This window comes from Coffea arabica, chromosome 9e, assembly GCF_036785885.1.
Source record: "Coffea arabica cultivar ET-39 chromosome 9e, Coffea Arabica ET-39 HiFi, whole genome shotgun sequence".
NCBI lineage: Eukaryota > Viridiplantae > Streptophyta > Magnoliopsida > Gentianales > Rubiaceae > Coffea > Coffea arabica.
In genome coordinates this window covers 20,662,845-20,676,519 of record NC_092327.1, presented here as the reverse complement: position 1 = coordinate 20,676,519, position 13,675 = coordinate 20,662,845, and the positions used below count along the sequence as shown (strand labels likewise).

The following is a 13,675-nucleotide window of genomic DNA, read 5'->3' as shown; positions in this document are numbered from 1 at the left end:
TTAGAGGCTGCTCTAAAATTTTAAAAGGCATTTGAGTTGCTAGAAACTGTGGATAGCAAATATGTCGAAGAGTTGAGTCCCCAAAGTGAGAATGATACTCGTAAGAGTTCTAAGATGAGGGGTGTGCCAACTGAGATGGATTGGGAGTATGCAAAAAATTTGTTGCCTTTTCTTCAAATTTTTTATGATTCTACTGTGAAAATGTCGGGCTCACAATATGTGACAGGAAATGTATATATGAATGAAATTTTTGGCATTGGTGGTCTTCTTAATTCATTTCAAGAAAGTGATGACTTTGGTTTGTCAACTATGGCTAGAAATAAGAAGAAAAAATATGACAAATATTGGGGTAATGTTGAAAGGATTAACATATTGATTCTGATTGCTGTTGTTCTTGATCCCCGGCATAAACTAAGTTATGTTCAATGGGCTATTGATGAGGCATATGATCCTAAGAATGCTGAAATTTTAAAAGTTAAGGTGGAAAAGGTGTTACATTCCCTATTTGACTTTTATTCTGCTGAAAAATCACCTCATAGGGAAGTGATAAGTCAAAATCAGTTTAGGGAAATGGATAAAATGGATGTTGATACAATTACAGTTAAAGGGGCATCAGATTACATGCATGCAAAATATTCTCAAAAAGCTGATACATTGGATAGCACTCACAATAAAACGGAATTGGACATCTATTTGATGGAAATGAAGGAAGATTTTCACTGTCCAAACTTTCATATATTGGATTGGTGGAGAGATAATGCTCATAGGTTCCAAGTTCTTGCTGCAATTGCTAGAGATGTATTAGCTATTCCGGTGTCTACTGTTGCCTCGGAGTCTGCTTTTAGTACGGGAGGCCGTGTGTTGGATTCTTTTCGAAGCTCTTTAACTCCAAGAATGGTGAAGGCTATAATTTGTGGACAAGATTGGCTTCGCAAGGGTATTCAACCAATTGATTTGGAATAAAGTATAACTGAGCTTGAGGAAATGGAATCGGGTAATACTATTCATATCTTGTTATCATTGCATTCAAAATTTTCTTATTCATTTGAGCTTCAACTTGTGCTAATATGTTTCTTGGTTGTTTTTATTTTTGAAATTTTTTTTTTAGGTTTGACAGAGGAGCATTCTATTATTAATATTGAGATTGATGATTCTTGAAGATTGTGCTCCTTAATGTGTTGTAGAAGGTTAAGGTGATTGTAGCTGGAATTGGGAAATTTTATTGTATTTCTAACTTTATGGCTTGGTGTGGAACTAGTACTACTGCTAGTCTACTACTGATCACTTTTGAGAATTGAATATTGTTTGTCTTTGTCTAGTTTGAATACTGCTATTGTCTTTGTCTCTATCTTGGGCTGGACGTACGGCAGTTCATCTTCTAAGATGAAATTGCAAATTTGTTTGTCTTTGCCATTGTCTTTGTCTTTGCATTCATACAGGAATTTGCATTCTTTAATAGGGGCGGGTACCCTATGACCCGCCCCTATTTTTCGGGTATCCGAGGATCGGGTACCCGAGGGCAAGCGGAGCAGATTAGGGTCAAAAAAGTAGTGACCCGACATGTTAGGGTCGGGTCAGCCATTTGACGTTCGGGGCGGGTACCCAACCCGTGCCCACCCCTAACGTCATGCATTCTTAATACATAGTAAGACAAATAAGGCATAAATTAAAACAAATAAACATGTAAGAGCACGTAGCACATAACACATAAACATAATATCTAGATACAAAAATCCTAAGAAAAACGGATAAAGCACATAACACATAAGCCACACAAACACGCAAAAACCTATCTATTACAGTGGGGAATCTAACTACAATCGAAAATGGGAAAATAAAAAAATCCTATCTACCTTATGTATTATAATAAGGGACCTAATTACAATCTAAAATGGGAAAATATAATAAAACAAATCTAGTTATCCTATCTATTACATTTTTGAGGTATTTAAATGCCTCTCAAATAATTATAAAAATTAATTAAACAAATATAAGAAAATTTGAATGAACATTTAAATCAAATAAATAAAGCGTATAAAAATATTTAAATACATAAGAACACGTAGAAGCACATAAGAGCACGTAATTGACATTGAAATAATAATAATAGGGGTACCTCCCTTTTGAAGTGGTGACTAAATGGAGTCAAATTACCCTATTTATACTCAAAATAAACAAAAGAATCATGGCATCAATTTTTAATTGAAAAATAATAATGATGATAAAAATACTAAATTCACCTTAATATATCAACTGTAAAAAAATTGAAGAATATCTAAAAATTACAAGTTAAATATACTCAAAAGTAACATAATTAGCTATTAAAGAAAAAAAAAACAATTCAATAGTGAGAGTCAAAATCCACTAGGGATTGAATTGCAAAAATTGAAAAACTTTTAGGGTAAAAAATACATTTTTACAAAGTTTAGGAGCCAAAATTAAATAAAAGATAAAGTTTAGAGACCAAAGTGCAATTAATTTAAGGACCCAAGTGAAAGAAATCTAAAATGTTTTGGGCTGCAATAAAATTACTCCAAAGATCAGGGGCTAAAGTGCAAAATTTGGTTTCTGATTTGGGCTAGAAAAATGCCATCGGGCCTCTTTTATTTTTTAAAAATAACATAATTAGCTATTAAAGAAAAAAAAACAATTCAATAGTGAGAGTCAAAATCCACTAGGGATTGAATTACAAATATTGAAAAACTTTTAGGGTAAAAAATACATTTTTACAAAGTTTAGGGGCCAAAATTAAATAAAAGATAAAGTTCAAAGACCAAAGTGCAATTAATTTAAGGACCCAAGTGAAAGAAATCTAAAATGTTTTGGGCTGCAATAAATTACTTCAAAGATCAGGGGCTAAAGTGCAAAATTTGGTTTCTGATTTGGGCTAGAAAAAGGCCATCGGGCCTCTTTTATTTTTTACTTGGGCCGAAAATTCCTAAGCCCAGCCGAAATTCAAAAGAAATAAACCAAAACCCATTCCCAAAACCCAACCAAAAAAAACCACAAGCCCACAAAAAAAACATTAGCCCATCATTTTTCTTTCTCTTCTTCTCTTTTTTTCTTTCTTTTCTTTTCTTCTTCTTTTTCTTCTCCTTCCCTTCCGTTTCTTCTTTCTCCTTCTCCGGCCAGCTTGAAGCTTCAGCTGGTGGCCATGGCAGCCATGTCGGCTGCCGGCGGCGCCTCCGCTGCGGACCACTGTCGGTCGGCAGCGAATTTTTTTCGATCACAAAAAATTATCAAAATACACAGTCAAACTCGATTTTTGGCGTAGATTCCATTTTTGAAGTAAGTTTTTACAAAAAATAACCCGAAAGTGGCCAAAATGCTAAAAAAAAAAGCACAATTTTTTATTTTTTAAAACACCATAATCACCACTAAAAACCATAAAATTTATATTACAACACTCCTTATAACTTCTACAATGCAACTATGATCTCCAATCAATAGAAAAACAACAACAATATGATAAATTAAATCAAAACAGTCCAAAAAATAAAAAAATGCACAAAATGCTTTTGAGGCTCAAAAATTCCAAAATTTTTAGATAATTCAACATTTTCGGACCTTGTGCCAGCTACAATCATCTATTTTGACAACAAAACATGCACAATATTCAGCTTTTTAATCCGTTTTTCCATTTTGGCATTTTATCAAAACATGTAGCATGCATATCCAAAAATCATCTTTCTTTTCCTCAATCTAGTCTTGGACTTGCCCAACAACACCAACACAACAAAACCAGCAAGAGAAAGGGACAAAGCAGCAACTAAACATGCTTTTAATATAACTAATAAAAAAGGAAAGAAAAAGAAAAAAAAACCGAAAAAAAAACCGAAAAAAGGAAAAATACCTTAACTAGAATTATGGTCCCTTGGCTAAAGTTTTTTGACCAAATTCCCAAGCTCCAATTGTCCAACCGGTTGCTGCCTCCCTTCTTTTGTGTTTGATTTTGTGGAAAAAAATTGTGTAGAGGGAGCCGAGAGTGAGTGAGATTCAGGGCTGGAGTTGGAGTCTTTTTTTTTTTGTGTGTGGCTTGGGAGAAAAAAAAAGAAGACCAGAGAGAGCCTCGGGTGGTTTTTTTTTGTTGTGTCTGTCCTGTCTTTCTTGAGGGAGAGCCGAGAGCTTGTATTGGGAGAAAAAATGGAGTTTGTGTGTCTGGTTAGTAAACATGATGGTTTTTCACCAAAAAATGAAAAGAAAGGTGCATGGAGACATTGAGTGCAAAAATGGATCAATAGTACATTTGGTGAAAGAGAAATAATTAGGAGAAAGTTTTTTATTTCTTGATTTTCTTTTGTTTTTTTTTTGTGTTTTGTTTTCTCTTTTCCTAAAACAAACCTGCAAAATTGAGAAAAATGCACATTAAAATGCAAGAAAATAAATAATTTATTAAATAGAAAAAATTCAAGAAAATATTAAAATTTGACAAAAATTTGGTGTCTACACACAAATGAACAAGATTTCCATGATCCAACCACATTATTGGTTGTACTTGAGACAGAGGAGAAAACACATGCTTCTTGGAAAACAAATTCCTTGCGAACATAATGCAGAAAATGACAAATGACATTCTTAAAAACAAATATCTTGCCAAGCATTAAGCAGAAAACAACTTTCCGCAAATACAGATGTGCACGTATCTATGTGATTATACATTTTTTCACACGTACAAATGGCCATGCTAATTTCCAATAACACAACTGCTACCATGTTTCCTGCACTAGCAAGTCCGCCAAACCTCACATTCAAAAATTTAACAATCACAAACCAGCAAGAACATGACTCGTACTTTCCATAATCAGCTGCAAAACTTCTTCTTAAAAATGCATAACCAAAAAATTAGCACTAAAGCCAAAACTAAACTAAAATCTACAAAACTAAATACAGAATCGGCACCAAACAGCTTCACTTACACACCAAACCACACCAAATTAACTAAGAACTAGGCATAAATTCATCAAAAATTTAACATAATAACTAAAACTAGATAAGCCCAGAAAAAACAAACGAAAAAACCAGTATCTTTATATACCAAAAGTCCAATCTTGAAGCTATGAACAGCTAGATAATTGAGGTAAAGATGGACAGAAACCAGAAAACCCAAGACCTGACATGTAATTTTTAAACAGATGACAATTAGACTTGAACGAGGAAAGTGGAGCGGGCGCTGCCATGAGGCTGGAAAAAAGAGGATCAGAAGAATTGGCGTCGTTGTTTTTGATTGAAGAGGGTTCAAAATGAGGACCATGCACTCTGCTGCTGCCACAGCTTCCACCTCCACGGTCTTAAGCTTATCACTGTCTGATCAGCCTGCACATCTCAATCAAAAGCAATCTTCGGCGTACAAATTTTTTGAATCGAAAAGATTCAAAATTTTAGAAGTAGACGCTAGAGGGAGTTTGCAATTGTAAGGTTTAGATTTTCAGCCGCTCATTTGTGTTGCAAGTAGCCAAGAACTAACTGAAATTACCTATAACCGTTTTACTTTCCTGCCAAGATTCAATCTCTGCGCTTGGACAACAAAAGACATACTTTGCAAACACAGACAATTACCATTTCTAAGGTTAAATGTCCGTGTTGCTAGTCAAAGAAAGACATATCAAATGTGGCTTTTCCATAAACAAAGAAATTACATTACAAGGAATACTTTATTCAGTCATATGACACAATGATCTTTCAAGATTTGCCTGGCAAGATCAATTGCTCCACTTTTCTTGTAGATCAGGTGCAAATTGTAAGCTGCTTCCCGACGAAGATCACAGTAACCTGGCTTTGGAGAAGCCAGACCATCTGGTTTCTCATTTGGAAGGTTCGGCATGGGGCAATCACTTTCATGCATTGTAAGAACCTTTTCATAGTTTACAGCAGCAAGAGAAACAAGACCGACATGATGATATGCACGAGCTATATTATACAGTGCTTCCTGACCATATCTGCAAAGCTGTAAATTATTGAAAAGAAATGCCAATCCTTGTACCACAGGCTGATGTTTGTTTTGAAGTCTGTGACCCAGGGCCAAGTTTATCAATGCAGTTCCAGCACAGAGATTGATCAAGGGAATATCTGGCATCAGCTTGTAAGCTTCCAAATATTCCCGAACAGCTGCTTGATGCTGGCTGATCATGGTAAACTGGTGCCCAAAAATGAGAGTGAGTGGTACACAACTTTTGTGCTTGGTTCGCATGGTGTGCAAAAACTTGTTATGCTTTGAATATCGACTGTCCAGTTTTGAGATTACTTTGTAATAGCAGTTCCATGCAGAAAAGCTATAAGGACGTTGATTAACAATATAGCGTGCATAGTCAAAGCCGTGAGCAGGATCAGCAATATTGTATGCTATTTGGGCTCCCAGAGTTCTAAGCTCTTCATTCCTTTCAACAGACAAAACATTGGAGGCCAATTTCAGAGTTAAATTGATGATTTCCAATGCTTCCCAATACTTTTTCAAGGATAACAGTGATTTGCATAATTCTATAATGAGATAATGATGTTCCGCATCTCTTAGAAGGTTTGGAAGAGGAAGCTCTCTTGGTGCTTGTTGAGGAGATTCATCCTCTGAATCATCACTTATCCACTCTATTCCAGCGGCCAAAGCAGCAGCTCTTTTTGCTTCCTTCTTTTTTAGTAACTTTTTTGCTCTGGACGCTCTAGACAGATCTGATGCTGAAGCTACAGGTCTAAATCCATGGAACACAGTATCAGTCCTAACATGATCAAGTATTTTTATCCGTTCAGAAAGAACACTTTTTGATAGCCTCTTCCTTGGCCTGACCTTTTGTTGTATAGTCTCAAGAAACAATGTCTCTCGAACTACAGGAAAAATTACATCTACAAATGCCTTCAACAATCCTTTAGCTTTATAGATTTGAGAAAGCCTCAACTTTATCTTCCCATTAAGCCACCATGGTTTTGCTGCATTTAGGTTCAAGTTAAATAGCGATTCTGATTCTTTTGGAGGACAGAGAACAGAAATGGCTTCATCATCTTTATTTTCTTCAAGAAGAAGTGATGACAAAGCCAACCGAGCATCAACAGTATTCTCAAGTTTGTCTAAAGCTCTGTAGAAGTAATCAATTGATTGCAATCGTTTCCCCAGACAACTGCAACACTCAGCAATTTTCAGATACAGGCAACCATTGTTCTTAACATCATCTCCTACCAACATCATATAGTATTCTAGTGCAGATTCGTAATGCTCGTGATTCATTAGTGAATCTCCAATCTCAATAATCAACTGGGGATGATCATGTAAATTCTCATGTCTCAAAACATTGAAAAGAGCTTCTGCTTTTACAAAGTTTCCAAGGTGAATATGACATATTCCAGCTTTTGTACGCAGACATAATGGCATCTCTTTCCCAGAGCAGTAAACCTGTTGTGCATGCTCAATATGCTCGAGGGCTTTTAGATGTGCATTGCCTTCCATGTGTAGTGAAACCAATATATCAACCACACTTAAATCAGGTTCCTTGCAACAATTTCTGAGATAGCTTTCCAGTATACTGACTGCAAGCTTAGATTGGCCAAATTTTTTATACAGCTGGGCCGCAGTCTGTAGTACGTTTACATTGTCAGGGCAGAGCTGAGAAATTTGCTCATATGAATCAGCAGCTTTCAAATAATCACCCAACTCAACATAAAGGGATGCACGGTGAAACCGCAAATTGATATCTTCCGGATCTGCTGTTATTGCTTTAGAAAGGCAGTACCTGGCTTGTCCTGTATCACCTTGTTCTATGGACCATGTCACAAGCAGCTTCCACAAAGATGCATCCTTTGGGGTTAAATGGGCAGCAATCATGTAGAAATCCAAGGCTCTCTTCTTATCACCCATCTCATTATAGATGAGCCCCAGCCTATGATATGGATCAGGAAGATTGGGAGAAAGACGAATCACTTCGTAAAACACACCTATGGCCTACAAGCTTGGAAAATCTACAATGAACAAGAAAATTGATAACCAAAAACAATAACCATTATAGACATTGTCCTTCTAAAGATTCCAAGCACACAACCAGAAAATGCCCAAGTCAAAATGAGATTCCCACCAGTTCTAATTAACAGAGAGTGCTATGTGAAGACAAAAAGTGACGATCGTATTGAATTTCTCAATAAGTTCGAGTAAAACTCCATAAGAAATAACTCGGCATTTACTGAACTTGTACTGTTACTTCACTTTGCCTAAACGAAAAACTAGATATGCTATTTTTGACAACCATTATAACTAAATCCTCAATACAAAAGGTCTGACTTAGCAGCAAGACTTAATTGTTTCTCATATCCAGAACAAAGTCAATGCATTCAAACTGAAAGAAATTTATTCACTCAAAGGAGAGGACCAACACTTTGCAAAGCAGGCTAACAAAGTGAATGGATCTCTAATTTTGCATTCCTTATGAAGAATAAGTTCTTCAGCCAACATCATTGTGGATGCTCATGAATAACAAAATGCAAGATATCCAGTCAAAGCAAATGGTAAACAAACTGAAATTTACCCAAAAAGAGAGACAATTAAGGAATGGTCACTACCATGCCTTCCATAGCAGTAAGGCGCACGGGTATAGTTAAAACCAAATGGTAAATCAAGTAAAGATCACCCTACAGACTGACAAATAAGGCACGCTAAGGCCCTACCTCTCCATAGCGGCCATGGGCATAATGAAGAGTAGCATCACCAAGTTTTCGAGTCACTTCAGGACTGACTTTATTCCTTGATCCCTTTCGTCGACCTCTTCTCTTGGGCTGCACAAGGTAAAAAAAGCATTTTGCGAAATGTCCCAAAACCACAAAAATAGGGTAGCATAAAACTTCAGAAGATAATGCAACAAAAAAAAAACCTTAAAAACCTAAATATGAGTCCAACCAATTTTATGTGTCCGCAAAGCCAAAAAAAAATATTATGAACCAAGAAAAAAAAGATCAAGATTGTGAATGTTGCTCTCAAATTTCTTTTCCTCAGTCTTTGCCTCAAGCTGGGTATCTCGCTAAGGTGTCGGGCTGCTTGGCAGGAAAAACAAGAGCAAGATAGCTTCTTAGAAAGGTCTCCTAAAGATTAAAATGGTTTTAGCAACCATCACCATCTTGAAACACTGTCAAATTGCTCAAATAAAGATGGATAGAAAAGTTACTTGCACTAGTCTGAGTTGTGCCAGTGATATTTTTGTTTTGGGTGTTGATAATGAATTAGAGTGAGTCCCAAAAGACTTGGTACTAGCTAGTGTGCTCTTATCGAGGTTTTCATGGATTAATTCCTATATATGCATTATGAAGAGACTTACATATGTCCACTCAAGACGTATTAAAATAAATAAATGAAGCATATGAAGACCAGATGGTTTGAGGTGGCACCAGAAAAAGAATATGCCCCCCTAAAACACCCAGAATATAAACGTTAAGGTACTAATTATTCTAAGAAATCTTTATCAATAGAAGTTTCCTTTCACGATGGCAGCAATGCTTATAACTAAAATACTTGATGGAGAACATGAGAGCCAAGCTGCTGGCCTTGTTCCTGCTGCTTTTGATATATTAGTGACAGATATCAGACTACATATGTAGGAAAGCTGCTTGGCCTCATTCTTGCTGGTTTCTCAAAATCTTAAGCGTTACAAAAATTGGACTAGATTATGTTTGTGCCACAGGTGAGCAAAATGAGCAAGAACTAAAGAAAATAAGTCCATAGGTCCACGGCAAAAGTCACTCAACAGTTAAAGGAATATCTATGGCTGAGATTCCATTAATCTACAATGTGATAAAAGAAACCCAAAAAAAGGGAGCATCATCAAATATGGTAAGATTGAACCCAATCTATTAAAACAGCTATTCTCCAATTATCATATACTTGTAAAAGCTCTTTAATATAAGTGCAAAAGAACAAAGAAACGGCCAAAAAGGAGGGGGTCATTTCACAGGATTGCCAATCACTTTGTCACCAAAGAGGTTGCAAGGTCAAGAAAAATCTTACTCAAATTCAAAACTGGAAAAGGAACCAATAAGAGTAATTTTTCTCCCCAAAAAATGAAAAAAAAGGAACTATATTAAAGAGAATTACCTGGGTGAATCCAAAATATGGTTGCATAGATATGACGTTGTATTTTATTGAACACATTACAACAGTGAAACAACATGAAAAGACACGTCCTTTTCGTCAACTGAAAGTTCTTACCTACAAGATTGAAGCCTGGAAACTAAGCCTTTAGGTTTCACAGTGCATCTTGGCTAGTGCAAAAAGTTAATCATGGGTTGTATTTTCAATGCGAAATTATTTTTTTTAGTCAATGCATTCATAATAAAGCATATCTCCTCATCATGAATACAACACAATGTTACAAGAAAAAGACATGATTTTGAAATTGTCTAGACTAGTAAACTTGAAGTCTTTCAACTTAGCCACAAGTTCAAGAGCAAAAATTGTTGAAAACACAAAGCTAAGGTGGAAAAAAGTGACGAACAAGCATGGATACCATACTTTCCTGGATCTTCTTCTAGAGCCATAATTCATGAGTTCCATTATTTCTTCCATGGTTGCACCAGAAACATCTTCTTGTTGTTGCCGTGGTTTTTTAGCTACAGGTACTTCCCTGCCACACCACCAATGAAAGAAACGAAAAGAACATTATATCAGCAGAGCATTGAGCAAAAAAGTTGGAAACTTGAGGAAAAGAAAAAACTTTTAAGGGGATTCCAATGGGAAGTATTAAATCACATGCCAAAAAAATCAGTTTTTCTTCTTTAGGTACATAAGAAAACGTTAATTCCGTGATGTGCAAAAAAATTACAATGAGAACAGACAGTTTCACAATGGTTCAATTGTTTTCAGTGAGTAGATGCCACCTTACTGATACTAAAAATTGACATAGGGGACTCAAACAAAGCCACATTTACTCTCTACCTCCCTAGGGTAGGCCATCTAAGAGACCCAGCAATGCCATGGAAATATCAGGTTTTAGCTGGAGACAAAAGAATGCCAAATCACCATTACCACCCACTCAAAATTGGAAACTCGACAAGATTCCAAAAAATAAAGCAATGAAGAAAAAGGCTAGATCATCTGATCAAAGACAGTTAATGAAGCTGTTAAGAAGTAACCAGGTAGCACATTCAAAAGAAAACAAGATACAGAAACAACAAAGCCAAACTGCAAATATATATAATGCCAGTGTGAGTGAAAAAATAATAATAATAATAACAACAACTAGAGAAGCAATCTTCTATAACCTCAGCAAAAGCAACAGCCGGATGACTTGATTGTTTCCAAAATTTATTAAAAATGTCTTGTTCAAGCAAACACAACACAATTTGCATGAAGCTCTTGATAGGAAACAAACAATGAATTTTCAATCAAAACCACAATAACGAGAAGACGGAACCAAATAAGGGCAACCTACGTTGTAAAAATTTGAAAGAATTGGTAGCGCTAATAGAGAAGCTATCTTTTTCCTCTGGTTTTATTAGTGTAAGGCCCAAAGACAACCTAAGAGGGGGGGTGAATTAGGTTGATTAAAATCTTAATCAAATTTATGCAATTTTTGCTTAATAAAAATTTACCTTCTTTTCTAGTAATAATCAATCAAGTAGATTAGAAGAAGAGAGCAATATTGATTCGAAAAACAAGTATAGATAAGCAATGAGAATTTTATAAAACAAAAAGAATAAGATAGAATATCAAACCGATTGTCTACCAAGCTTTCCTCAAACTTGAAGACCAATCACTAGGTTGAGCAACTTCTCTTTGATGAAAGATGATCAACTAGATGTACAATGGAGGGAGCACTTCCTCCTTGCCCTAAGCCTCACTTAGTCAAGCTAAGAAGTTTTACAATCACTCAGATAACCCTCAACAAATCTACACTAATGAAACTTTCAACCACAAAAGAAAAGCTCACAAGAAATTCACACCACTTGGAGAACAAATCTAGTTTTGGAGACTATTTTCTAGCTAAAATATCTCTTGAGATCTTGTAAACAAAGTGTGCAAAAGTCCTCTTCTGAATCAGAATCGTTTGTATTTAAAGGGAGCCAAAATGAGCTTCATTAATACTTCCAACGGATAGAAGGCAGATGAAGAGTCAGCTAGCCGTTGGAGCTATCGGACGTCCGACGTCTTAGTCATCGTCCGATCCCATCGTCCGAAACTCAGTCAAGTTGTTGTTCGGACGTCCGATGGTATTTTATCGTCCGAGCTTCTGTGTCCGAACGTCGTCCAGAGAGTTATCAAATCTTTGTGGAATTTTTAGGACGTCCGATGAGATTGATGTGCGTCCGAAGCATGCGTCCGATCCTTCAGGACGTCCGATGCTTCCTTACGAGCGTCCGACAGAGTCTTGGCAGAGAGTCATCAACATTTTGTGGAATTTTTAGGACGTCCGACACGTTCGATGTGCGTCCGAGGAGTACGTCCGATCCATCCGGACGTCCGATGCTTCCTCACGAGCGTCCGACAGAATCTTCTTCTTAATGATCTTCATCCTTTCGGACGTCCGACCAATTCCTTAGGACGTCCGACATGAGTGTCCTGTTTTTGCTTCTTCTTTTGGTTGATTTTCAATTCTTGACATATTCGTACCTGATTCTTTGATAGGCAGAAAACACTTATATTTGAAGAGAGTTAAACAAACATTTCAAAGACCTTTGTGATCATCAAAATCAAGAATAACAATTAGCAATACTCATTCAAAGGACTTGAAGAAATAGTGCAAGTTGCTTTTGATTAGCAAATAGTCAGAAGGAGGGAGGGAGGGTACCCTTGGGGTGTGGGTTGGAGACGGGCCTTGCGCTTTTTGGCAGCCAAAGCTTCGTAGTGGTGCTCCAGGCGCTGGAATTGCTCGTAAGGCTGGAGCCCAGATGCGTCCTCTTTGGTAAAAGCCAGAGGATCCATGTCATCACTGAACCTGAATTTATACCCTTCTTCCTCTTCATCCTCATCATCATCATCATCTTCTTCTCCTTCGATATTAGTGGTGCTTTTTGGCAGCCAAAGCTTCGTAGTGGTGCTCCAGGCGCTGGAATTGCTCTTAAGGCTGGAGCCCAGATGCGTCCTCTTTGGTAAAAGCCAGAGGATCCATGTCATCACTGAACCTGAATTTATACCCTTCTTCCTCTTCATCCTCATCATCATCATCATCTTCTTCTCCTTCGATATTAACCGTAGTGGTAGCAGTAGTAGTACCTTTTCCTTCATCATCGACTTCACGTTCTTCTTCTTCCAATTGTGATTCCAATTCCATAGGATGCTCATCTGCATGGAACTCACTGCTGCTACCTATAACCCCAGCACCCTCTCCCTCCTCCAACTCCTCCATTCTGCTCTCCACCTAATCGCTAATTGAACTCTGCAAATGAAAGCCAAAAGAATTACTCCTATTTATTTTCCCACTACCGGAGCTGGGACTGATTAAATAGTCTACTGGCTAGTTACTTGAGGGATACGGGGCAGGGACGGTCATGATGACCGTCCCTGAACGGTTCCCTCACAAAACTGAAGAAGTGGCCATCATCAATCCACGTTGACAAAGCTCAAAACAGAGTCGTTTTAATTAATGAGCAAGGAAAAAATTTCTAAAAACTATGTCTGAGCTTAACGTCTCCGTTACCAACCATTGAAACTCCCTTCCACAAAATCCCGCCTAATTGACTCGCTATGACTTCATTTCAATTCTTGGTACAAAAAAAC

At 36.9% G+C, this 13,675-nt stretch overlaps 1 protein-coding gene across 1 annotated transcript; it reads right to left on the bottom strand.

The window, feature by feature from the left end:
- Positions 1–5,625: 5,625 nt before the first annotated feature.
- On the bottom strand, positions 5,626–13,304 carry LOC113709961 (uncharacterized). Its single transcript, XM_072065697.1, has 5 exons — positions 13,081–13,304; positions 12,747–13,022; positions 10,472–10,583; positions 8,638–8,745; positions 5,626–7,921 (listed from the first exon to the last, which is right to left on the bottom strand). The coding sequence occupies exons 1-5, from the start codon at positions 13,302–13,304 to the stop codon at positions 5,660–5,662; spliced, it is 2,982 nt and encodes a 993-aa protein (XP_071921798.1). The 3' UTR covers positions 5,626–5,659.
- Positions 13,305–13,675: the final 371 nt, after the last annotated feature.

Excerpts from the sequence above, each read along its gene's own strand:
- LOC113709961 (XM_072065697.1), bottom strand. The coding sequence starts at position 13,304 with ATGGAGGAGTTGGAGGAGGGAGAGGGTGCTGGGGTTATAGGTAGCAGC. Across the intron at positions 13,023-13,080 it reads GAAGAAGGGTATAAATTCAG|CCTTAAGAGCAATTCCAGCG; the intron begins GTTCAGTGATGA and ends TCTGGGCTCCAG. Across the intron at positions 8,746-10,471 it reads CTAGAAGAAGATCCAGGAAA|CCCAAGAGAAGAGGTCGACG; the intron begins GTATGGTATCCA and ends TACCTTGTGCAG.